Raw genomic sequence first — 26,477 nt, forward strand, 5'->3', positions numbered from 1 at the left:
GAAGGCAGTCAGACAGACTCCTGCATGTGCCTGACCGGGATCCACCCGGCATGCCCACCAGGGGGCGATGCTCTGCCTATCTGGGGTGTTGCTCCATTGCAACCAGAGCCATTCTAGCACCTAAGGCGGAGGCCATAGAGCCATCCTCAGTGCCCGGGGCAACTTTGTTCCAATGGAGCCTTGGCTGCGGGAGGGGAAGAGAGAGACAGAGAGGAAGGAGAGGGGGAGGGGTGGAGAAGCAGATGGGTGCTTCTCCTGTGTGCCCTGGCCAGGAATTGAACCCAGGACTACCTCACACCAGGCTGATGCTCTACTGCTAAGCTAGCCGGCCAGTGCAGGAACAATCGATTTTTAAAGAAGTGACAAGACAGGAAAAGGACTTTGCATTTCTAGGACCGCAAATTGCGGAAAGGCATATAAAAAGGAAACTAAGTGTAGATAAGGGCTACTTAGGAAGATTTGTTGTTGTAGACCCCGCTAGAGTTTGTTTCTGGGCTCCAGATTGGTTAGGGTCTAGTTGTCTCTACATTTCTTATAAAAATATTGCCACTCTTGCATTTTAGGGAGAAGTTGGTCAATTAGGTCCCAGAGGAGAAGATGGCCCTGAAGGCCCCAAAGGCCGAGCAGGTCCCACTGGAGACCCTGGTCCTTCTGGTCAAGCAGGAGAGAAGGTCAGTGAACAACTTCAAATTCACAGATGACTCGTGAAGAAAATGCTTCCTGTTTATTTAAAAACTTTTTTTAAAATTATCCATGTCAGAAATCCAGAGGGTTCTGTTAAATTTCAAGCATCTCCGTATAAAGTTGTGCACCGATTAACAATAGGAACGTGGTTTTTTAGGTGACTTTGTTGTTTGCAAACATCATCAAATGCACTTACCCACACCTGGGCCGCACGGGATAGCCCGGTGGTTTTCAACCTTTTTTAATATTTGGGGAACTGGTGAAAATAGGAGAATTACTGGGGGGACCACTAAGACAGAAACCACCCTGAGCATAAGTGGATTCAACTGAGACCATTGTGTCCATCATCTCCATACAACAACATCAGGACACTTAACACTTTCATGGATCAGCCCGCGGACCGGTGGTTGAAAAACACTGGTATAGCCTGCTGCTCCCAGGCCACAGGCCTGTACAGCACGTTACTGTGCAGAACAACCTGAGATGAAATCAAGCACAAGAGAAAAGGATGCCATTGGGAGACACTGGAAGTAGGAGATGTATGAGGCTGCAGCTGAGCTGGTGGAGCCGGGCACACTGATGTTTCATAGCAACTTTTTATAAGTAGCAAGACTACACTCTCAAATAATAATAAAATGTGCAGGTAGTGCATAAACCAGTCATGGTAGCCATTTATTATCATTATCAAATGTTACATACTTGTGTAATTGTATGTGAAGACCTTTTATACGACTGGGTGTGCAGTAGACCCATTTACACCAGCAGCACCACAAACACGTCAGCAGTGCATTTTACTGCGACGTTACAATGGCTGTGAGGCCACTAGGTGATAGGACTTTTTCAGCTCCATTACAGTGTCGTAGAACCACCGTTGTATGTGCTGTTTGCTGTTGACCCAAATGTCCTTATGCGGCACATGACTGTGCTGCGTAGACGTACCATCACGAGCTGGGTCCACTTACCTAACTTTTCTGTCTTCCTTACTTGGTGGACCCCTCCACTCTCTGGGCCATGCAAAATCAGCCACTCTCAAAGCTCTTCCCCGTGAGAGGATTAGCATTTGAGTGTGATTAACAAAGGGTGAAAGCACAAGTGAACATTGGTCCACTTGCTTTGGATGGTACAGATAGCTCTGCCCCTCTTAAAAAAATGTAGATAGTTTTATTTTTCACATGTTTTTTTTCACAGGGTGTTTTAAAAAATAAGGATGTTCAGGTTCAACTTCAAGAGAGTTTATTTTTAATCTGAGGTTAAGTTAGGCATCTCTATGTTTTAAAACATCCCAAGGTAATTCTAATCTATGTTGATTTCTTAAGAGCCACTGGGTAATATGTATTACGTCAAAACATTTGCAACCATTACATTTATATTTAGCTTTAATATTAGAAAACATTGAAATTATAGGGTATATGCTGATACGGTGATTTGGTGAATAACTTAGAATTTGCTATGAGGTTAAATTAAGAAAAATACTAGAAATGTGGATGACAGTGTTATTTATGTACATAAAAGGAATACATATATAATAGTTACCTCTGGGTATAATTCAAGTCATTTTATATATATATAAATATATAATATATATATAATATATAAATATATAATATATATATATTTCTGTTCTCTAAATTTTCTATAATGAGCATGCCATTTTTCGATAAAATATGAACATTCCATTAGAACAATTCTAATCTCCACCCCTTATCACCCTGTCCAAGAAGGAGGATGTGTTACGTAAGGATTACACTGTACAGGGATTGTGACTAGACAAGTACGAAAACAATTCCTCAGGTCATTGTGAAACACGTTCTGGGCAGCTCTGCTATGAGGAGTTCTGTCTTGTTTGGGCAGAGGAAGGAAAAGGCCATGGGAAAGCAGAGCTCCCCGGGCTGTGGGACATCTTCACTTCACGTGCGCCCTGGCCAAGACCCTGAGGCCCTCCTGGGACCTTCCTCTCATCTTTGCCCACCCTACTGTGTGGGAATGGCCTCACAAGCTACTCCGAAATATCGGGGCTCGACCCTACCCTACAATTCATCATCTTTAATGTTTCATTTCTATTTTCCCCTTTTTTGAAGTATCACCCTACTGAAAATATGAACAAAAATTTTCCGTCTGGATTTATTCTAATAGGACCCTAAAATGAATAAAATGATACATTCTAATTAGTATTTACCAGAGAGCACAAAAAGCTTTGTGATCATAATTAGAGAATTTCGTTAACCTTGAACTCAGTGGCATAAAACAAGGAAGGAAAACTTAGTGATCTGAGGGGGCATCTTCACAAGTATGCTTCTTAGGGCTTGTTTGATATTTTCCATCTGAAGATTGCTAAGCTATGCGGGGTTGATCTTGAATCAGACAGCTGTTCAGTTTGATCTATAATGACCATGTCATAAGCTATATTTCTTAATTTTTTGCCTTGCTTTATCCAGTAAAATAAGTACTTTTATTCATAAACTACTGCTCATCTTCTGATGTTGTATCTAGTAACTTGGGCTTGTTTTTTAATTTTTATTTTGTTTAAATGTGCATGAGAAATAATGATACTATGTGCTTGCTAATGTTTATGACTTTGATAAATATTTTATGAAGTGTGCTTTCATAAGATCTTAAGGAATAATGGATCACAGTAAAATTCCACAAACATTTTATTCAATTCATTTATCTTAATTTAATTTCCTCTCTATCTATAATTTTTAAGTTAGTGCTTTATCAGGAGGCCAATTTTGTTGGTATGGCATTCTCTTAGTATTTGTTAAACATCTTTGGATGTCACTGTAATGTATCATTTCTTTTCTCATTCTTAGATCGAGATGTAATCTTATTACACAAGAACAAAATAGTTACACATATACACATGCCCACCTGCAGGAATTAACACTGCAAAAAAAAAAAAATAATTATTTAGCTTCACCACTCAAAATTTGGTGTATTTATTAACCCAGATGTGTTTTTCTAAAAAAGGAAGGAAAACAAACGTTAGGTCAGAATTTCTTAGTATAGTTGTTTAACTTAATCAGAAAAAGTTAAATAACTCATGAATGCTAGCTTTATATTTACAGTGACAATTGAAATAATTTTATCAAAAAGATTAACTTTAATTGGCATGATAAGATCTAAATGGAGTTCTAACTGTATCAACTACCTTCCAGGAATATTTAATGTGGAAAAGCTTAGGTGTTGACTCATGCTTAAAAGTTCCCAAAGATGCCTCCAACTCCCTCTCCATCAGGATTCTATGTCCCAAAAGAGGGCACTGTCACTTAGACAACAGAAGTTAAGTTCGTGAAAATTGTAACATTAGAAACATGTCTTAAAAAACAAAACAAAACATATCTATAGCATGATTTTTTTTTTCTATTCAGACGAAGAAATAGGGTGAAATTATGGTTAAAACTTTGCAAATGCTTCTTTCAAGTGTACAACTATGTGGTTCTTCTAAAAAATGACTAAAATCACCATTGCAATATCAATTCCACTTAGGGTTTATTATTATTATTATTTTTTAACTTTAGGGGAAACTTGGTGTTCCAGGATTGCCGGGCTATCCAGGGAGACAAGGTCCAAAGGTAAAAGACGGCGCTTGATTTTTAGAGTTTTATCCACATTCTGTAGAAACACTTAAGATCCATCACCTGTGGTTACCTTTCCGTCCATCTGTAACAAAGAGAGGGTGAATCTCGCGATAGAATTTCACAAGAGGAAGTCACGTGGCACACGGTGCTTGGGTCGCAAGGCGATTGGAGAGCCTGGGTGATGAGAGATGGGAGTATTTTAGGAGGCGGGGTCATACAAGGATGGTAGACTTGGCTGCTTCCTTCTCATTGAAATCGGATATTCTCAGGGCAGCGTGCAAGAATCTCTGGAAGTTCTAAAGCAGATGACAGGTAATGGTTAATAGCTTTTGATTTCATTTCTGGTATCCTACGAGTTTGAATTACCTTTTTTTTTTTTTTTTTTAAGACTTAAGGTAGTCCCCGGGTTACGAACGAGATAGGTTCTGTAGGTTCTTAAATTGAATTTGTATGTCAGTTGAAACAGGTGCGTTCATGCGCTTACCAGTTAAATGCCACTCAGACAGATGTTTGTCTTAATAGTATTTATTTCTACCTTTCCACGCATGTAAATACTTAAACAATCTTCGAACCTACCGAACCTATCTCGCTCGTGACTCAGGGGACTGCCTGTATCATACATCCTTCATTCTCTTATCTCTCCTTCCCCACAGTACGTATTTGGTGTATTTGCTACGTGGGGCTGCCATGACCTAGCTCCACAGTTTGGTGACTGAAAACAACGGATATTGACTCTCTCACAGTCTGGAGGCCAGCTGCCCTCCAAGCCTCCAGGGAAGAGTCTGTCCTGTCCCTTTCAGCTTCCGGGAGCCCCGGGCCCTCCCTGGCTTGTGTGTGCGTACCTTGCAGCCTCTGTCCCCTTCTTCCCGGGGCCTTTTCTGTGTCTTCTCCTCTTCAGTCTGTTGTGAGACCCTTGTCATTGGATTTCAGGATTACTTCATAGTCCGAGCTGGTCTCATTTCCAGATCCGTACTTGAATTCCATCTGTGAGGACTCACATAAGGTGACACTTGCAGGTTCTAGAGATTTGGATGTTGAATGTATCCTTTGGGGGTCACCGTGCCACCCCCTACACCACTCAGATTCTATAATTGACCACTTGAAAGATACATTATTTTATGGATAAAATGGATGGTTATAAAAATACATGCTTAGCCTGGTGTACTAACTTTTCTCAAGCTGATCATAAAGCTGTGCTGCCCTTGACTCATTGACTAGATACAGTAAAGGGGTGAAATGATTACTGTATCATTTTGATTATTAATATTGGCAGTTATATACAGGATGGGGCAAAAGTAGGTTTACAGTTGTTCGTATAGAAAGTAATACAATAATTAATAATAATATAAGAATGAACTGTTTCATGTACACACAACTGTAAACCTACTGTTGCCCCCCCATACACATGAGATTATCTATGTATCTATATATATGCAACATGAATTTATCTATTTATCTATGTATCAACAATATCTGTTTGACCCATTCAGGCTTGACAGGTCAGTAGATAGGAATAAATCCTAATTATATAATAATCCCAAGACAATTATTTATTAGTAAGCTTCACAAATAATCACTGGGAGAGAAAAGTGTCCTTCCTCCTGACGTGAAATGCAGGGCCTTGACGTTCACTCATTGCCATAGGGTAACACTGTCTTAGGCTTACCATGCGGTGGTGTCTTATTATTTTTCTAGAGAAATTATTTTCTAGGAAATATCTATTATGCATATAGTACATATTTTCTTTCTAGTAGCAGGTAAACATCAAACTTTGAGCCCTTGTAAAATAAGAGTCATTTCATCTATGATTTAAAAATAACAGAAGCATTATGTGCTGTTTCTGGCTACAATTAAAATGCTGATTAGTAACTTTGACCTGTAAAATATTATCTATCCCTAATGCACTGTCCTGTGTCCTAGTTACCTTCTTTTCAAATGTCAACCATTTTCACAAGTGTTATGAGTAAGAGAAGACATTCCACGCACAACCTTGGACATTAAGATATCCTTAGATAACTTGTTGAATTCTTGATCTCATTATTAAATTGAATTGCAGTTATGGTGGTGTGTTGATTAAAAAATCGGATGCTGTCATATTATTTGAATGAGCACAACTTTCTTTTATGAGGTTATTTGACATTCTTATATTTTGCTGTTTTTTATGTCAGTTCTTTTTTCAGTATTTTGGGGGTATTATTATTATTATTATTATTAATAGAATGCAATGGAATAACTAGAGAGAAGTGTTTCCTTCCAGGATAATTAAACATTTTCCTTTACCCTTTAACTGAAATGTCTGAAATTTGGTCTTAATTTTTTACATAACTTTTCTTCATAAATTTTTTCTGTGCTCAGGAACTATTTATGTTCCTCAGTTCAAAACAAAAAAATGATTGGCACATCAAAGGTCAAAGATGACTTCACATTTTTTCCCCATGTGGAAGCCAATGAATTTTAAACAGATTTAAATCCTTTTTGTACTAAAAGTGAAATTTGGCTGCTAATCTTCTTCAAGGAATTTAAAGACTATATTAGAGAATATATTTTTCCAGTATCTTACTGACAATCTGGATATTTAAAAGATACAACACCTTGTGTACTATAAAATGCTAGCTATTTCAAAAAGTAAAATTTGTTTTCAGAAAGGGTTATTTTATCTGTAAAACAGCATTTAAAATATTTTTAAAAATATTTTTGCATTTATTGACTGAGCTTATTTTAATGCCATTAACCTTCGACTTTTGGCCTTTTGTTTGCTGTTGGTCTTTTCTATTTAAAAGAAAATAATTCCTTTTTATGGAAATTATGCATTTGGGTGGTAATGCCTTATGTGAGAAAAATGTGTGATGTGCTCATGTATCACAAACTCTTAGTAGATTGGACATTTTTGTTTGTTTTCCATAAATTTCTTACAGTAGAAACTATATAAAAACTACACTTATTAAAAATAAAATTGATGCGTAAGAGCCATTTATTTTAATGGAATCTCTCCAAGTGTGGTTTTTATCTATTCTACTCAGAACAGAAATGAGCATTTGTTCCCAAGTAAAATTTGATAGAAGTAAATTATTTTCGTATTCAATTATACTCCCTTATCAAATTCCTAGCATAGTCACAAAGTAATACTCTACCAGATATCACTCGCTGATTCTCTGCAGAGACAGAGAAAAGGCTTCGAAAGCCCTTCCAAAATGTAATTTGCAGACATTTTTCCCCATTACGTGGAAATTACGCATCCTAACAATTGTCCTCGGGTCAAACATAGTTATCTCCATAGGCATAAATTAGATATACTGGGAAGTGGGTCGTAAAAAGTAGCTTAGCAGTGCATTTCAGGTTGCTTTTCTGACCATCAGCCACCGTAGGTGACACATGCAATTTTCCTGGCTCGTGGAGGACATATAAATTGGTATCACCCGTTCTGTCAATGTGACCGGGAGAAATCGTCAGGAATGTAGATTCCGGGATTCTACCGCCGAGAGTCAGTCCCAGCGGGTCTGCGGTGGGAATGGACAACCCGGGTTTTTAGCCGTCAGACCCGATTTTTCTGATACGAAGAAGCCATTTATCACTTGGACTAACAACATTACTTTAAGGGGAAATTCAACCCAAATGAGTGGATGTAAAAAAAAAAAAAAAAAAAAAAAAAGGCAAAAAGTGTATTCAAGTCAAAGAGGGCTTTGTTATTTCTTTTCTTTTTTTTTTTCTTTTTCCGTATTTTTCCGAAGCTGGAAATGGGGAGGCAGTCAGACAGACTCCTGCATGCACCCGACCGGGATCCACTCGGCACACCCACCAGGGGCGATGCTCTGCCCATCTGGGGCGTCGTTCTGCTGCAACCAGAGCCATTCTAGCGCCTGAGGCAGAGGCCACAGAGCCATCCTCAGCGCCCGGGCCAACTTTGCTCCAATGGAGCCTCGGCTGCAGGAGGGGAAGAGAGAGACAGAGAGGAAGGAGAGCGGGAGGGGTGGAGAAGTAGATGGAAGCTTCTCCTGTGTGCCCTGGCCGAGAATTGAACCCAGGACTCCTGCATGCCAGGCCAACGCTCTACCACTGAGCCAACCGGCCAGGGCCTGTTATTTCTTTTAATACATGGGGAAGAGTGCAAAATATGAATGTCTTTTACCCTTCGATAGTATTTATTGCATTTAATTCACACAGCGGTCTAAATAAGGAAAGTATTTGGAAGTCCTACCCCCAGGTCTCCCCCGGGATCTCCTAATTAGCCAGTTGAGCAGCGAGGATTTGAGCCTTCATCTGCTCTATTTTATGATATGATAATGAAGCAAACAATCACAGTCCTGTTCAAAGGTGGCTCTGAGCAGATGACAGTCCTGGACGTGTGCGCAAGGTGAAATGGGGGAATGATATTATTAGACTCCACCTGTGAAATGTGGCTGTCTGTGGAGGAGATGATGTAATGCTTTTTCTGCGCTTATCGCGTCTTCTGGCAGGCTGTCCGTTCTGGAGGGCTGTCAGCCTCGTTTCTGTTCCTTGCCTTCCTTCGTTCCAACCTCCGACACGTTTCATACCACCTGGAACATGTGGATGACTGCCCTCATTTTGTAGAAGAAAAAAAACCAACCTGTGTACACAGAGAAGTAATACACCCAATTTATTTAGGTGAATGCATGACAAAGATAAGTCTTGAATTTATGTCTTTGGAATTCCCAAAGCAGGATTTTCATGCTGGACTGTGTGTCTTAGACTCTCAGCTAGCTCTCGCCACGGGCAGACATTCGACAGGAAAGGCGGAGAGAGAATTTCAGTGTTTAGGATTTGCTCTAGTTCTAAAGGCATGACGTTATTCAACTAAAAAGTCATGCATGTATTAATACCAGAGTGTTAACACAGAAAATATGTTGTATAAAATTTATTTTACTATTTGATTCCTCATGCTTGAAAAACAGAATTCTTCTTCAGAGTTGACGCGGATATGCAGAATCATAAGTCAAAAATGTAATGTAAATAGAATGCCCTGCAATTGCTATTTTCTAACATGAGAAATGATCTGTTTGGCTGATTATTCGTTTGAAAGTTTAAAACTAAAATGTGTGTGTGTGTTTTTTTTTATCAATTCATGCTCTCATTGCTTCCAGGATTTCGGATGCCCCTGTAAGTTCATTTCTAAATACCTGAGTGGAGTTTGTACAAGTGTATTAAAAGTTATGTTTTGCATTTAAATATTATCAGCTTGTGAGAATCACTGCGTTCCAAAAAGACTTCCAGCTTGCGGTTCACAAATGTTAGGCGCCCGATTCATGGTGTATTCTCTTCTTTTCCGTAGGGTTCCACCGGGTTTCCTGGCTTCCCAGGTGCCAATGGCGAGAAGGGCGCACGGGTAGGATGTCTCAGTTTATTGCTCTGGACCCGTGGGTGTGAATATTCTTGTGTGCAGACCTGTCCTGCTGCAGCAGCTGCAGTCGACTGTGCTGTGCTTTGCTTTTTTACTGAAACTGTCTGAACTGTCTTTGACAGGGCGTCGCTGGCAAACCGGGCCCTCGGGGTCAGCGTGGTCCAACGGTGGGTGCCTTCAATTAAAACCAGGCTTTCCCTTGGGGATTTAACCTTTCAAGAGCATGTCCTTCAGAAATACGAATGTATTCTGGTGCCTTCGGATTGGCACGGGTGCTAGAACAACATCCTCGTCTGCTCTCCTTCCCAGGGTCCTCGAGGTTCACGAGGCGCCAGAGGCCCCACCGGGAAACCCGGCCCAAAGGTACGACCAGCCCCGCGCTTGCTTCTCCCGGGCTCCGCTCTGTCAGCTCTTCACCCGGAGATGATGCTGCAAGCGGGAATCAGAACTGACTGTTCTTTCTTTCTTTCTTTCCTGTGCTTGGCAGGGCACTTCAGGCGGTGACGGTCCTCCCGGCCCCCCCGGGGAGAGAGTGAGTACGATCCAGTCACGTCATGTACAATGAGTATTGATATTGTGCAGGTGTTTCCATTTCTCAGAAAGGGAGCGTGTGTCTGGAACGCGTATACACACACACACACAGTCATCCACAAAATCGAGTGAGAGTTTCCAAATTTCCTTTTTTTTCTTTTACTCTCAAACAAAGCCTCATCAGTTCGGTGCTCCTGATTTTGTTACAGAGATGAGAGAAATCGTGCTTGTGATCGGCCCACACTGTCACTCTGAAACTCGGGCCAAATCAATTATTTTCTTTTGAACAAGCGCCTCGCACCTATGCCGCATTCGCTTTTCTCAGTTTCCGCGTGGAGACGGGCCGTGTCCACGGCACTGGTGACAGCGTCATGCTGGTGAAATGCAAGCTGGCGGGGGCCGTTAAGTCACAATCAATGTGCATTCAAATCAAGATAAAACATCTATTCCAGGAAATAGAGAAACTATTTAGCAAATTGATTTCCAATTGATGTAAAATAAAGCCCAATACACATGAGTAAGCATGCCCTTTATTTTATCTTATTTTACTTTCTGGCAAAAGACAGCATTTTTGTAGCCAGACTCTTTTGAAAGCTCTCCCCTTGAAAGAATTGTAAATATTAAATTGTATTCTGTCAAAGGAATTAGACTCATTTCTTCATATTCTTTAGGTATTGGCTATTATGCAATCATATGAATATATTCTTATTTTATTTTTTTAAGTTTATAATAAATATTTTACAAAAAGAAAAAGAGAAACCTCTCATAACGTATAACTCAAAACTGTTATGTCATGGAGTAAAGCTTGTACTTGTGACAAATGTCTGTATCTGAGACAGAAGAAGAAGCATTTAGTTACAGTTGTTTCCAGCTTTGCTTCATAACTAACTAAATTAAACTTTCTACTGCATGTTTCTCACTCTTGATGAACTGTTCTCAAATTATGTCTATCCTGTATATTGTGAGCTCATGAACAATACACTGCTCACAATAATTAGGGGATATTTTATCACTTCATATTCATTTTGAAATATCCTTTAATTTTTTTGTGAGCAATATATATACATTTGAAGTATTTTATTGGCCAAGTCATCTTATTGAAAATACAGTTAAATTAATTAAAATGGCTAAATCACTAAATGGAATAGAAGCAATTAAAAAATTATAGCACACTAGGCGTTATATCTTTAAAGCACAGACTGTTTTCTCTTTACATGTTTTGCTTATGCTTTCTGAGATTTCATGAGTAACCATACGTCTTACAATTTTACTTTGGAGCTCACCAATGTGACGACCCTGTAGCATGATCACTTGTAATTGTAAAAACCTGTCAAGAGTACAAATAGTATATTTTGCAGATAAAAGTAAAGGTTGACCTAAAAAGATGTTTATTTCAAATAATCTGGAAAAGATTTTCAAAAAACATTTATGCATGTTTTAAAAAAATGTATTATATTCCTTCTGGTCTGTTTAGTTGATATTATTTTCTTCCTAATGAATCCTTATTTTCTGCAAAGAAATTTTATTATGAACTATTTAGTTATATCTTAGGCACGACCTACTTTTTCATCATCATTTTCTCTTAGGAAGTGATTTTTGCAAATTTTTGTTTCTTAAAGATATTTAAACACAAAATCAAATTTTCTTTGAAAAGCAAAAAATTGTAGAGAAGTGACATTTTAAGAAATTAGGAAAACAGAACTTGCTACATAACCTAAATGAATACTATTTGTAAAATTTTGTATTTAGAGTGAATTTTTGTTTATATTTTTCTTAAGTTGTTATAATAGATATTTAAGAATAATTTCATACTTTTATTAACAGTACCAAAAATTTTAAGTTCTAAGAATCTACCCATTGTTTTTGGTATTGCATGAGATATCTGTTTTTTTAATGACATATTCAACCTTTGAAGTTTCTTTTTGATTTTAAGATCAAATGCCTTGATAATAGGAACAATTTGTGCCAATTTCTGAACTAGCATTGGCTTCAGAATGGTAATGCCGTTTTCCTTGGGAAGGCTAAATTGACAAATTGAAAAGAGGAAAGCCTATTAAAGACCAACTTTAGTACACTTTTGTTTATTTAAACATACATACACCCTACCCTAAATGTATTCTTAAGATGTATTATCTTCCATTTTATATATATCTGTATTTCTTTTAGAAATATAATTATTATGTTTGGGGCATAGACAGGATTACCTTTCACCAATCATTTTGTTGCTGCAAACAGTCACTGTAATAATGTCTACTTTAAGCATTTAAAAAATATGTAATACTTATGCATTAAAAAAAGTGTTGAATAATATAGTTCAACATCAAGTCCAGAATGATATTATAAATGTGTGTTTGGATTGAATGTTAATGACAATCATACAATACGGTTCTTTCCATCTCTACAAAAGAAGCCTCTACATGATTCAAATGAGACCTTGACATCCTCAGAAATAAATATATTTTAAGTGTAGAAATTAGTTGAAGGCATCTTCTGTGGTCTTTTTGAGGTAATCACTTATTTTTCCTTTTAGTTTTGTATGACTAGAGTCGGATCATTTTAAAGTCAACTTTAAAAAAAATTTTTTTTTTTCTTTGGGAGGAGGGACTTTGGAATTGAAATATCCTTCTTCTCGGATATTTCTCCTAAAAGTAGAGACTCCGTGGAACTTCCTGGGACATCCGTGTTTAGTACTTCTTGTGCAAATTCAAAACGTCTGCAGTATGAAGACGGTTGGTGTGCATGCTGTGTGGTGTGGAGTCCTGCGTGGTGTGTGAAGTCACCCACTTTGCTCTCGGGAGCACAGGGTACCTCGTGCTCTGGCCGCAGTGCTGTCACTATGGGGAGGAGGCCGTCTGCTCTGTTGTGTGTCATCTGGAGAAATAAGCTGCAGAGGGTCAGGATGTGTCTTGTGAGGCCTGTTCCTAACTCTCCTGGCTGCCTTTTCTCCGCAGGGCCCCCAAGGACCTCAGGGCCCCGTTGGATTCCCCGGCCCGAAAGGCCCTCCGGTAAGGGAGAGAGTTTTTCTCTCTTTTTTTTTTTTTCATTTGAGAATGTTTTGAAATTTTTGAGGATCATAGTTTATATTGTATTTAAATTACCTTTAGATGCAAATATTGTTAATTCCTATAAAAACAAAAGTGCAGTTCATGTCAAAGACGATAGATCTTTTCGATTTTAAGATGTTTAGCGATTATGTCCATGTATAGTGTAATTATAGCTTATTACAAGTTCTTTCAAAGTGTATCAAATGCTAGAACAACATGAGTACTAGTCACTCAAATACTCTTCTGCTGCCACAGGTAGAAAATTGTTACATCTAGGTGCCCTTCAGTGTATCACTGCCCAGACACTCACCAGCACACTCACAGGATTGACATCGCAGTCAGATTTACCCTTCAGTGTATCACTGCCTGGACACTCACCCACACACTCACAGGACTGACATCGCAGTCAGATTTACCCTTCAGTGTATCACTGCCCGGACACTCACCCACATACTCACAGGATTGACATCGCAGTCAGATTTACCCTTCAGTGTATCACTGCCTGGACACTCACCAGCACACTCACAGGACTGACATCGCAGTCAGATTTACCCTTCAGTGTATCACTGCCTGGACACTCACCCACATACTCACAGGACTGACATCACAGTCAGATTTACCCTTCAGTGTATCACTGCCCAGACACTCGCCCACACACTCACAGGACTGACATCGCAGTCAGATTTACCTGCATTTATGATTTTGTCTTGACAATGCATTCTTCCCAGAAGGCTAACCCTTCCTGAATCGTATCCCTTTGATAAAATTTGTTTAGAGTAACCTTTCGAATAGCTTCATCAAACATCTTCACAGAATTATTTGAAATCCTTCATTTTTCTACCTAACTCTTTGCGGGCATATAGAACATTCCCAAGCGCTCTCAGTTTTTGTTTGTTTCTTTCTTTTTTTCTCTTTCTTCAACCTATTCAGTTCCTTTATGAGAGTCAGCTTCTCCACTGTCTTAGTTTGTTTGGGCTCCTATAACTAGAAACCACAGAGGCCACAGGAGTTTAGTCTCACAGCTCTGGGGGCTAGAACGCCGAGTTCAGGGACCAGCATGGGGACGCGAGGGCCACTTGTGGGTCACAGACTTCTCACGGTACTCTCTCTGGGCGGAGGGGTGAGGACCTCTCAGGACCATCTTTTGTAAGTCACGGATCCCACGCAGGAGGCTTCCACCTTTATGATGGGAGCACCTTCTCAAGGCCCCACCTAACTAATAACATCACCTTTGAGCCTTCGTTCAGATTTTTTTTTTTTTTCATTTTTCTGAAGCTGGAAACGGGGAGGCAGTCAGACAGACTCTCGCATGCGCCGGACCGGGATCCACCCGGCATGCCCACCAGGGGGCGATGCTCTGCCCATCTGGGGCGTTGCTCTGTTGCATCCAGAGCCATTCTAGTGCCTGCGGCAGAGGCCACAGAGCCATCCTCAGTGCCCGGGCCATCTTTGCTCCAATGGAGCCTCAGCTGCAGGAGGGGAAGAGAGAGACAGAGAGAAAGGAGAGGGGGAGGGGTGGAGAAGCAGATGGGCACCTCTCCTGTGTGCCCTGGCCAGGAATCGAACCCGGGACTCCTGCACGCCAGGCCGATGCTCTACTGCTGAGCCAATCGGCCAGGGCCTCGTTCGGATTTTAACGTAAGAATTAGGGGTCATACCAGCTTTCAGATCCTAGCACCACCTGTGTAAGGAAGTTGTTCTCAAAGGGTGGTCCCCGGGCCAGAGCATCAGCGGTACCTGGGGTCTGTTAGAAATGCAAAGCTTACTCCCTCCTCTCTCCCCTCGTCAGAACTCCCACCGAGAGCTCAGGGATGCTCACGTTTGTTAACCGGTGTTCTAGTCTAGCCTTCAGTGTGCATCCTGATCTCATTGGCATCTTGTTAAAAATGTAGACTTTGATTCAGTAGGTCGGGGGGTATGTTTAATATTAGTCTATCCTAAAGGAACAGTTCAGAAAATTCTGAATTAAGGTGTTAAAATTTTAAATCCATGTTATATCTGATCAGAATTTAAAACACGTTGGAAATAATTCATAAACACATGGTCACGTTCTCCAATTTTTATTGAATTTGAATATGCCTCTCTTTCACTGTCACTTTCAAATATGACTTCAGCTCACATCTTTAGAAAATAAATTATTTATTGTGATCTACTGACTTAAATATTAACTGTTAGTGTGTTTAGAATATAATTTTAATGCCAGTTTCACTTGATTACTGCAAACATATCAAGAGCAGAATGTTATCTATGTTATTGCATTATAAAAGGATTAATGCAAATCGCTCATTTTAAAATAGAATATCGACACTATCTGTGTAGAATGATGATTACCCACTATCTCAGTTATGTTCCAAATGCAACATTAAATTATGCAAAGTTTCAAATGCAGGGAAGTGAAAACACAGGTTCTTTTCATAAGTATTTCAAAGTCTTGGGGATAGATCATTTCTTAGCGACATAAAAACTGGTGATATGTATCACATCGGCACTGCTACACCATTTATTTTTGTACATAATGTTAAGAACTGTTTTCCTTGTGCAATGTAATTTTATTGTCAAAGAAAGCCACTTGACCCATTTTTCCTTAGACTTTTTCAGTCCATTCTCTCGTGCATTTTCAACAAGTTTTGAGCCACTGATCCGTTTCTAAATATTAGAAGTACAAGTGCCCACACTTGAATAGCAGGCACTCTAGGTGGAGAGACACGACACTGTTAAGGACCATTGCTTTCACTGGAAAACAGAATGATTTTTATATTCTGTGTCTCTGGAAGGCGGAACATTAGAGCATGAAATCAAAGTATCCATCATTTCTCTGGTATGCGTTTTTACAATGTTTTGGAAAGAAAGGCGTTCGTCTCTTTGATAAGAGAAGGAAGGCAGTTGGGTGGAGGGCTAGAGCCACGCCCCTCTGCCCGCAGATGAACGGGTCCATCTCCATTTTAATCACGACATGTGGACTGCGTCATACGGCAGACACAGATGCACGCACAGAAATGGATGATGGGTTGAGTTCTTGGGATGTTCACGTTCAGACTGCTCATCTCACGTCAAGGTCAACATACATGTTGTTGCCCCTGCCCTTGACCAGCCGCGTCAGAGGGACAGCCCTGCTGATCAACAAGAGGGTTATTTTTGAATGAATGCCATGGAGTTATTTGGGCGTTGATCTGCTTGATTTTAGTGGATAGTAGTGTGGAGCCGTTATAATTATTTAGGATTGATCACTTAATAGCAGGAATACATCCTGAAATCAAGAAAACTGATAATGGCAGGACCTCTGCATGGAGTCTGTTAACACTGCTCCCTTCAGATATCTAGGAAAAAACATTGAAAATCATCCCACAGTGACACCATATGGGTCCAAAATTGCTGTTTTAGAGGGTTATGCTATTTGGCAATAACAATACGATTTATACTCCTCACAGCAACAAATATACTGAAGTAGTTAACTTTTACCTGTGTGGATTTGTTAGAATACGGGTAACTGGCTTATGCTGATGGCCAAACACATTTGAGGAGCATTTTAATTCGGTGGGGGGAAAATCCTGACTCATCCTTATTACCTTTAGCTGTCACCCTCTACGTCTTTAGTTAAAACTTTTACCACTGCTGCCAACGGATAGCATATTTATCCCCAAATAGATCAAAAGAGTGATAAAGCACAGAACTTGTTTTCGTTCCTATTTTGAAATACCGAACCTATGCAAACTCAACTAGGAATGAAGTACTTGTTTCTTTTCCACCTTAAAACTGGGGACAGAGCTACCCCCTTATATTACTCGGCACTTGGGCCCTGACACATACGTAGGTGATAGTGTTGTCTGAAGGAAGGAATGGTTACATGGCATCCCAGAATGTTTGGGAGTTTGGGGAAGGATGCTCTCCGAGGCCCTGGGGAATGAGCCAATCACCGAGCACCCCCTGATCTTGTGGACTGTCGTAGTAACGGTCTTTAATTAGAACTGTTCATTCGCCTGGTACTGACCCACTGTGTCAGTACAATGAGATCGGGGAGCAGGTGGGTTCTGGGCAGGGTCAGGAAACCTTCCTCCTGTGGTGGTGCAGCCGAGTTAGAAAAAGGCTCACTCCGGTGGAAGAATGAGATTGTGAAAATGAGCTTATTGCAAAACAAACCATTCTTTCTAACTCAATATTTAAAAGAATGATATTTGAAAATAGACTTATGCCTATAACGTGTTTGTTTAAACAAACAGACCTATCTAAATAATTAAGATATCACGAGAAGTATATTATCATTAAAATATTGTTATTAGAAAGACCATTTTTTCTTCATTTATCCAGAAGGGTGAGAATATATCTGCCTATTTCCGTGAAACATGTTTTTGAAATTTCAACTTGACACTGGTAATAGTTTCTGGACAGGATGCATAATTCATCATGCAGTCCAAAGACGCGATTTATCTCTACTGACTTCCTAAAACATAGGAACCTCTAGGAGTCATTTACTTTAAGTACTTAGTTAATTACTTCATTTATTTCTTCGGTCACGACAAAGACAGTATCCTTTCCAAAAAGGACCGGCATAGTGGGTTCGCTCTCCAGGGTTTAATAGACACCTGCTTCCCAGAGGATCTAAGAAAACCTAGTGAAAAATTGGTCCTGATGACTCTGAACGTGAGCCCAGTGCCTTGTGTCCTTTACTTGCAGCAGCTGAGAGGCTAAGTGCCTTTGTTTCTAAGGCAGAGTTTACGTTTCTTTCCATGCGGGTCAGTGAGGAGCTCGGGCCACCACGAGAGGACTCTGTCTTTCTCTTGTATCTGTCTTGATGGACCGGAAATGGAATTAGGAACAGATCACAAAAAAAAAAAAAAAAAGAGGGCAAAATACCCATTTTTCAAGTACTAAATAGCTAACACTTTCGCAGAAATACAAATTAAGTATCTCTACATACGAATATTCTTTTTAGAAAAAGGATAAATCGTAATGAAAAAATTGGAATGTAAAATGTTCACATCAGGGTTGTACAAATTCTCTCTTGGTCTCAGTTCAGACAGAATTATACTAAAGCAAGCATCAAAATATTTATATAGCTAATAAAAATATGGTAAGAGACTTGTCTAAGATGTTACATTTAGACAGTGAAACGAGTCGAGAACTGTTTATAACATGTGGAGTGTCTGTCTGTGTCTCCAGGGACCCCCGGGGAAGGACGGCCTACCAGGACACCCTGGACAGCGAGGAGAGACGGTAGGTGACCCCGCCCCTCGGGCCGAAGTGTCCCACACCCAGCGTCTCATTACTTTACAGAAAGCTACTTTATTATTACCAGCTCAAGTATCGGGGTAAGGACGATGGACAAGCTAATTCCATTGAACCGTTTATTGCAACATATTTAAAAAATGCATAAATAGACCCACGCTTGAATCGAAACACCGACATGAATACATTTGAGGCTAGGGGATGTTAGTTGATTTCATTGTCCCTGATGGTCAGTAAACAGCCGACGGGGAAGACCCTCTTGTTTTTAGACCCCTCCCAAGGCTGGCCACCTTGACCCTTCCACGGAAGTCTTTGCTTCCCGGCAGCGTCCGGCCAGCCCGAGCACCTTCCCATGGTCTGCACGTTGAAATAAGCCGGGCGGATGATGCGGTCTTCTCTCCAGAACGAAAGGATCGAGCGTTTTCTGATGTTGAAACCGCAAGGCTGTAATTTGGTCTGGAACTGTGTCCAATGCCTCCTCTTGCCTCAAGTAGGAAAATGTAACTGGGAACGTGGAGCTGAATTTGATTTTAGAGTGACGAGGACCACAACGTGAAGTAACTGACTAGGGCCGAGGGGAGCGGGCGGCTCATCAGCTGGGCTTCGCGAAATCCGGCGGGCGTGTTGGTTGTTGCTGCCACAGTTACAACCGCCGTGTGTCCGGCTGTCCCAGCAGGCTGGGAGTCTCCACAGAAATCAGCGCAAATCAGCGCGTTTCCTTGGAATTGGAGTATAGTTCTCACTGACTCACTTGATGTAGCTTCTATTTTTGTTTGTATTATTTTGAAGAGAGAAGCGAGGAGACAGACAGACTCTTGGATGTGCCTGATGGGAATCCACCCGACATGCCCACCAGGGGGCGATGCTCTGCCCATCTGGGGTGTTGCTCCATTGCAATCAGAGTCATTCTAGCACCTGAGGCAGAGGCCATGGAGCCATCCTCAGCGCCCAGGCCAACTTTGCTCCTATGGAGCCTCAGCTGCGGGAGGGGAAGAGAGAGACAGAGAGGAAGGAGAGGGAGAAAGGTGGAGAAGCAGATGGGCGCTTCTCCTGTGTGCCCTGGCCGGGAATCGAACCTGGGACTCCTGCATGCCAGGCCGACACTCTACCACTGAGCCAACCGGCCAGGGCCTTGATGTAACTTTCTTAAGGAAAGCACCATGCAGACCACCTCTGAGTACATGTCCCAAATCCTTCTAGGCCATTCTGCACGTGAAGACGTACCGGGAACCGCATGGTGGTACTTGGTCCCAAATCTGAGGGTGGGATGACGTTCTGCGCAGGGAAGCCATCTGTCCACAGCAGCCCAGGTCCTGTTCGCTTACCCAGTGACAGTTCTTGGTGTGGCCACTTGTTAGTTTTACCTAGATTGTAAACAGTCAGAGTCTTAGATTTCAGAAATACATTCCAGAACAGTTTGGTGAGACCAAAGAGGAAAATCGTTCAGGTTTTCTTCTGGGAAAGACAGCTGCAGGAGCAGAAAATAAACTCTCTACGGAAGAGCCCGCGCTCGGGTTTGCGAATGCATTCCCGTTGAAATCTCACAGTCGGTCCTTTTTATCTAAGTCATGGCATGGCTTTCTGGGAATAACTCGAGAATATCTGTAAAATGTCTCTGAAAGAAGGGACACCTGGAGAATTTCTATTATAACATCGCTTTTTGTCTTCAATTTAATAAGAGCTATTGCTTCTATGCAGGGTGGCCAAATTATATATTTAAATTTAAACAAAGAGGGAAAATAGCGTATTCACTAAGGATTCTAGGATGGATGTTCTCATTGAGTAGTTTCTCCTAGGCAAAGGCTAGAATTATTTCTGGAAAGTTGTATTCCTGATTTTAAATCCACATTTAAGAGCAATAGCAAATAACCTTATTGCCAGGAACCCTTCTCACCTTTATTTGTGTGTGTGTGCTTATGGGCATTGAAACAATGGCCTTGAGCAGCTATATTTTGCTAAGTCTGTGATACCTCATTTTAAAAAATGAATTTTTCTTATATTTGAATTTTGTCCTCAATAAGAAATCCTTGAATGAAAGCTTCAGTTTACTTCTGATAATTCAAAGCTCTTTATGGCCACAAGGAATTATTAGAAATCGTTTCTGTTATACTGCGGCAACCCAAGTTTGTCTCGAAAACACAGCGTCAAATCCTGAGTTGATCCTAACGTGGATAATGAGGACACTGAAATGGTTCGGGATTACGCGCTGACCTTGGCTCACCCATCAGTTCTGATGGAGACTGCAGCCCAGGATGCAAAAAAAAAAAAAAAAAAGGCTGAGCCTCCGAAGGGCAGCAGGAGAAGGGTGAGGAGAGATCACCGGGAGCACAGAGGTGTCATCAGCAGGAGAAGGGTGAGGAGAGATCACCAGGAGCACAGCTGTGTCATCAGAAGGAGAAGGGTGAGGAGAGATCACCAGGAGCACAGCTGTGTCATCAGAAGGAGAAGGGTGAGGAGAAATCACCAGGAGCACAGATGTGTCATCAGAAGGAGAAGGGTGAGGAGAGATCACCGGGAGCACAGATGTGTCATCAGAAGGAGAAGGGTGAGGAGAGATCACCAGGAGCACAGATGTGTCATCAGGAGGAGAAGGGTCAGGAGAGATCACCAGGAGCACAGCTGTGTCATCAGAAGGAGAAGGTTGAGGAGAGATCACCGGGAGCACAGATGTGTCATCAGGAGAAGGGTGAGGAGAGATCACCAGGAGCACAGATGTGTCATCAGCAGGAGAAGGGTCAGGAGAGATCACCAGGAGCACAGATGTGTCATCAGAAGGAGAAGGGTCAGGAGAGATCACCAGGAGCACAGATGTGTCATCAGAAGGAGAAGGGTGAGGAGAGATCACCAGGAGCACAGATGTGTCATCAGAAGGAGAAGGGTCAGGAGAGATCACCAGGAGCACAGATGTGTCATCAGAAGGAGAAGGGTGAGGAGAGATCACCAGGAGCACAGATGTGTCATCAGAAGGAGAAGGGTGAGGAGAGATCACCAGGAGCACAGATGTGTCATCAGAAGGAGAAGGGTGAGGAGAGATCACCAGGAGCACAGCTGTGTCATCAGAAGGAGAAGGGTGAGGAGAGATCATCAGGAGCACAAATGTGTCATCAGGCCAAGGCTAAGATGATCCACATCCTCATATTCCCGGTTCCTACGTACGGATGGGCGAGTTGGACAGGGAGGAAGGCTCCCAGGAAAAACAGTGATTCCGCTGAAATACGGTGCTTGAGAGGAGAGTTCTGCGGATACCCTGGGCTGCCAGATGAAGGTACAAGTGGGTCCTGGAGAAAATTAAGCCTGAAACATCTCTGGGGTAAAAAACAAAACAAAACGACAGAGCTGAAGCTGTCCTACTCCGGGCATCGTGAGAAGGCAGGTTCTTTGGAAAAAACAGTAATGGTGAGAAATATGGAAGGCAGCAGGAAAAGTGGAACCCACCGTGAGTTGGATGGACTGCATAAAAGAAGCCACAGGCGTGAGGATCCAGGAGCCGGACTGGGCTGTTGAGGACGGGACACTGTGGAAGTCACTCCTTCCTAGTCTCCGGGCGGTGGACCTGACTCAAGAGCACGTAACACACACTTGGAGACGAACAGAAAAAGTTACATTTTTCCTGAGTCTGGAAGGTTGTGATAAAAACACGGGGCTACCACTTTCCACCCTTTTCTTTCTGACCTTATTTCTGATATTTTCAGTCTGGTGTTATAGTGAAGACAACCTTTGCAAATACCATATGCTTTAACTTCTTTGGGAGGGTTTTCCTCTCGGTCATTTGAATCTATTTCACCAGCTGTTAAACACAAGTTAACTCACATGAGAGAGAAATTGGCCAATCAGAATAGAGACATGCAGAATGAATAACCCATAGAGAAATGCAGCCACCAGGACATAGGTCCAAAGGCTTAACCTAGTGAGTACATGCAGTGGACATCTCCCAGATTCCACTTTAATGGCTGCATCACGTACAAGATACATTTGTAAGTCTATTCTTTGGGGTTTTAAGAAAGAGCACTGATAAAAATGCTGAGATGATGACTAATCATCGTGCCAAATATTCTCTTTATGAATATAATTTTACATCGTGTGCATTTTACGAGATTGTTGGAATGCAGGAAGGTGAAGTGCTTTCATGTCACAGAGTATGATCCTCTGCAGGATCAGTGAACTGTTTGAAAGAGTGTCTGATCATCATTCATCTAATCCGTAGGCAGCGCTCAGTCCCAGTACTCTGTGTTGTCTGACTCTGCAGGACGGGGCGAAGGACACATCTCCACTGCAGCTGCACTCCCTTGTCTTACTTTCTAAGCTCACTGAAAGTGACCATTGGCCTAAAATGCCACGTAACGAAGAAGTCAATTTCGAATCTTAAAACAGTGCAGGAAAATAGCAACAGACAAGCTTTTAAAAATAAGCATTTTAGCCAAAAGATGACTTTCCTTTTCATGTGAGGTATTCAGTGATCTCAGAGAACGTTACTTTATACTTTGTGTCCTGTGTAGGTTTTAAGGGTTACACTTTCTCTCCTTAGGGATTTCAAGGCAAGACTGGCCCCCCTGGCCCGGGAGGTGTCGTCGGACCACAGGTACCTGCCGTTACTGTGTTTCCCAAATGGGATTGACTGTTTGGTTCGTTTATAGTTTCACCTGCGCCCATTGTGTTACAATGGAAAATGTTGTATCCTTAATATTCTGGATAGCACTGTAATGTATGCAACTTGCTTACATCAAAGGAACTTAGCAAAAGTGATTTTTTAAAAAACTGAACCGAATGGAAAGAACAGAAGAATAGAGTAAGTAATGAAAGTACATCAGAAAATTCACAAAGCAGTGAACAAAATAGCCCGGCCACGGCACTAGCTACTAAACACCCACAATGCTTTGTTAAGTCGGCTGGCCATTATCTTTGCCCAGATTTTCAAGTTACAAAACAACTTCATTTTTCTGAATATAAATTGCATTTAGAAGTGTATTAGAAATAGGATATAAAGTTTTTAACATGATTTTCTTATAAAAATGTAATATTTGAAATATTTTGCATTTTTCTTAAGATTTTTCATCTTCATACAAATGATTTCCCTCAGTGATAAAATATTAGTTTTGTAGTCTCTGAATGTGTCAAAAATGGGATAGACAAGGAGCCTTTTCAAGATAGGAGGCAGAAAGAATATCAGAAGTTGAGGTAGTATCCTGAATTATAAGTATTAAATACCTGTATGGAAAATTCGTGGGAATAAAAACTACTTTAATTCTGGCAAAGAGTATTGAATGGACAGGGTACATTTAATTCACTCAGCTAATATCTTAACCTGGCTAATCAATTTTAGAAAAAGAGCAAAAGCAGTTGAATAGGTGTATTTATTATTTAGTTGCTTTACATAGTCATTACTCAGCCTATAATTAGGTCTTGATACATTATAACTGAAACACATGTGCACACCCAGACACACCCACCCAGGGAAACAAAACACAGCATCTCCTTTCTAGGACTATATGTACTAGAAGCAAAATTGAAGAATCCTTCCATCACTTGATCGTTTTATTTCAGAGATCAGTCGTGGTTGAGGGAGATGCTAACTGGTTGCTCCTTTATAAAGAAAACACAGTATACTTGATACTTTTTTGCCGACATCTGTGTGTTTGCTAAGGGCATCCTATTCACGGCGTATCAGTTTTAATTAAAAAAAGAAACACTCCCTCAACAGTTAACCTCCTCCAAATACACTTTACAAAAATATTTCAAACAACTTTGCAGTATTTTTTTTTTTGTGAGAAAAAAAAATGAAAGATTGAGTTAGACGACATTACAGTTCCGTGACCAGAAATGGAATTAGAGGCCAATGGAAATGTAAATATCATGGGACTTAACTGAATTTTTCAGGACTTCACAGCTTTTGAAAATTCATCTCTGCCTTATGCAGGTAGCTGGTTTCTGAGACCTATGTTTTGTTTTGTTTTTTTCTGCAACGTTTAAAGAAAGTGCAGTTTAAGAAAAACTACTTGGCACAAGACACAAGTGGCAAATTCAGCTAGCCCGAGTGCCTGTTTTATTGGGCATTTTTTGCCTTTCTACCTCAAGATATGAAAAGTAGCAAGTGTTTTATTGAGTCTGCATCTTCCTTGGGTTCTTTTCATTGGTCCTTTTAAGAAAGAAGATCCAATGGCCTATTTTAAATTCAATTATATTTTCAGGTCAGGACAGACAGGGTGATTTAGTAGGAGCGATATTGATCACAGTGCTTGACATTCCCTTTTTTTGGGTCAGTGATATGAGTCACCGCTCATTTTTGTCACGGTGGTGAGAGCCATTCCAGGAGGGTCCATTTCACATTCCTCCCTATTAAAATCTGATCAGGATCTTGAAGGAAAATTTCCTTTGAGGGAAATGTTTGCACGGGGATGGTAATTTGGGAAACGTTCAGCAATATGTAATTAAAAGAATGAAATTTAGGACAGAGGGTTCTTTATCCCAAGACCAAAGGTCAGAGTTGGTGGCATCTTTAGATTTCCGTTAGCGGCTTCACTAGAGCACCCCGCTGTTGAACAACACAGCGATGGGAAACTGTCCGTTTACATGTCTTCAACGCCATGCCTTTGTGCTAAGGGGAGGTAGCAATCCTTGGTCTCCATTCTCTGTTTCCATCGGCCAGCTCCCTGGACTCTAGCACCACAGAAGAGCCCTCTCAGGGGACACGTGAGCCACCTGACGGTTTTCACTGTGGCACTGGCCACGTTGTAAGGCAGCGGGCCATCTGTTGTAACCTGTGGTCAGGAGGAACTGCCGGCCCAAACTCATGGCCGTCAGGATTCCCTGCCACACCCTCTAGACCAGGGGTCTCAAACTCGCGGCCCGCCGAACAATTTTGTGCGGCCAGCAGACTAATCCACAAAGTTCAAAATATTTTGGATAAAATTAAGTAAGCCTAGGGGCCTACTTGTATTTTTCATTTCTCTAGCATCCTAACTAGATATTAGATTAGTTAACAGCAGTTGTGATGCGAACTACAGTTTCTGGTTGTTTTGTGACACTGAGTAAACTGCATGTACGATTGTGCTTGTTGTACTGATTTTTTTTTTGTTTTCAACTGCAGTGAGAAAAGTGTTGCGTAACAGTTGCCTTTTGTAGACCTAGTGCGGCCCGCGGAACGGCTGTGATCTTGCTCTGCGGCCCACATGCTGAGTTGAGTTTGAGACCCCTGCTCTAGACTTTGTCAAGTGAATACTAAATGAACAACAGGGAGGTCCCCAACCAGGGCAGTGCCCAGGAGGACCACTCTGGCTGTTGCGGTTCCAGGGGCCCCGAGCTCATTCTCCAGCAGTGATTCAGTCAGTAGCTAGCAGCGTGGTACCAATGACTAACTTACTCCTAAACTCATCGACGGCTTCTACGAAAAGAGAGAAGGGGACCAACGAGAGTTAGAAACCACAGTGTTGAGCAACACTTGGACTGGCCCCACACAAACGTTTCTGGTATTGGACGGAGGAAACGGCTCTTTCCCTTGGACACTCTGACCCTAAGATTACACATAAGTTTCCCAGGCTCCTCCCAGATACGCCAGCTACTCTGCGAAGTGTTTCATAGGGCGTCACGGAAATAAACATTAGGAAAACAAATGAAAACGATCAACTGTTCGGCCTTTGTGGTATCTTTGTTAAAGATGAAAGAGCAGTTTTAACGAGTTTTGCTTTTCTGCTTGAGGGCCCCACTGGCGAGACGGGCCCCATAGGTGAACGTGGACATCCTGGCCCCCCAGGACCCCCCGGTGAGCAAGGTCTGCCTGGTGCTGCCGGAAAAGAAGGTGCCAAGGTACGGTGCCCACTCTGGCCCCTGACCACATATCCATAGGTGGGCTAAGGACATGCAGGCACAGCACTGAAATGCAAGTCAGAAAGAAACGTCGTGAAAATATTCGCTCCGAAGTACGTCAGGGCACGACTGTGCCGTCATTGAGGAAGTTAGCCCGTTGAGGAGAAAACCGCCCATTTATTTATATTTACACCCTGACATCCAGGTGGCGGTTAGTGTATTTTAACGTATGTGGCCTTTCCCGTCATGTCCTCGCCGTGA

General features: G+C 41.5%; 1 protein-coding gene across 2 annotated transcripts in view; it reads left to right on the forward strand.

Annotated features, from left to right (window-relative positions):
- Positions 1 to 26,477, forward strand: part of COL11A1 (collagen type XI alpha 1 chain) — a 188,983-nt gene that overhangs the window by 105,581 nt on the left and 56,925 nt on the right. For both annotated transcript variants that reach the window (XM_066352706.1, XM_066352707.1), the window contains exons 30-39: positions 564 to 671; positions 4,203 to 4,256; positions 9,550 to 9,603; positions 9,741 to 9,785; positions 9,928 to 9,981; positions 10,106 to 10,150; positions 13,101 to 13,154; positions 18,351 to 18,404; positions 22,942 to 22,995; positions 26,109 to 26,216. In XM_066352706.1, coding sequence (XP_066208803.1) covers positions 564 to 671; positions 4,203 to 4,256; positions 9,550 to 9,603; positions 9,741 to 9,785; positions 9,928 to 9,981; positions 10,106 to 10,150; positions 13,101 to 13,154; positions 18,351 to 18,404; positions 22,942 to 22,995; positions 26,109 to 26,216 — 630 coding nt within the window. The remainder of the gene's footprint in view (positions 1 to 563; positions 672 to 4,202; positions 4,257 to 9,549; positions 9,604 to 9,740; positions 9,786 to 9,927; positions 9,982 to 10,105; positions 10,151 to 13,100; positions 13,155 to 18,350; positions 18,405 to 22,941; positions 22,996 to 26,108; positions 26,217 to 26,477) is intronic.

Source organism: Saccopteryx leptura, chromosome 11 (genome assembly GCF_036850995.1).
Source record: "Saccopteryx leptura isolate mSacLep1 chromosome 11, mSacLep1_pri_phased_curated, whole genome shotgun sequence".
In the NCBI taxonomy this organism is placed as follows: domain Eukaryota; kingdom Metazoa; phylum Chordata; class Mammalia; order Chiroptera; family Emballonuridae; genus Saccopteryx; species Saccopteryx leptura.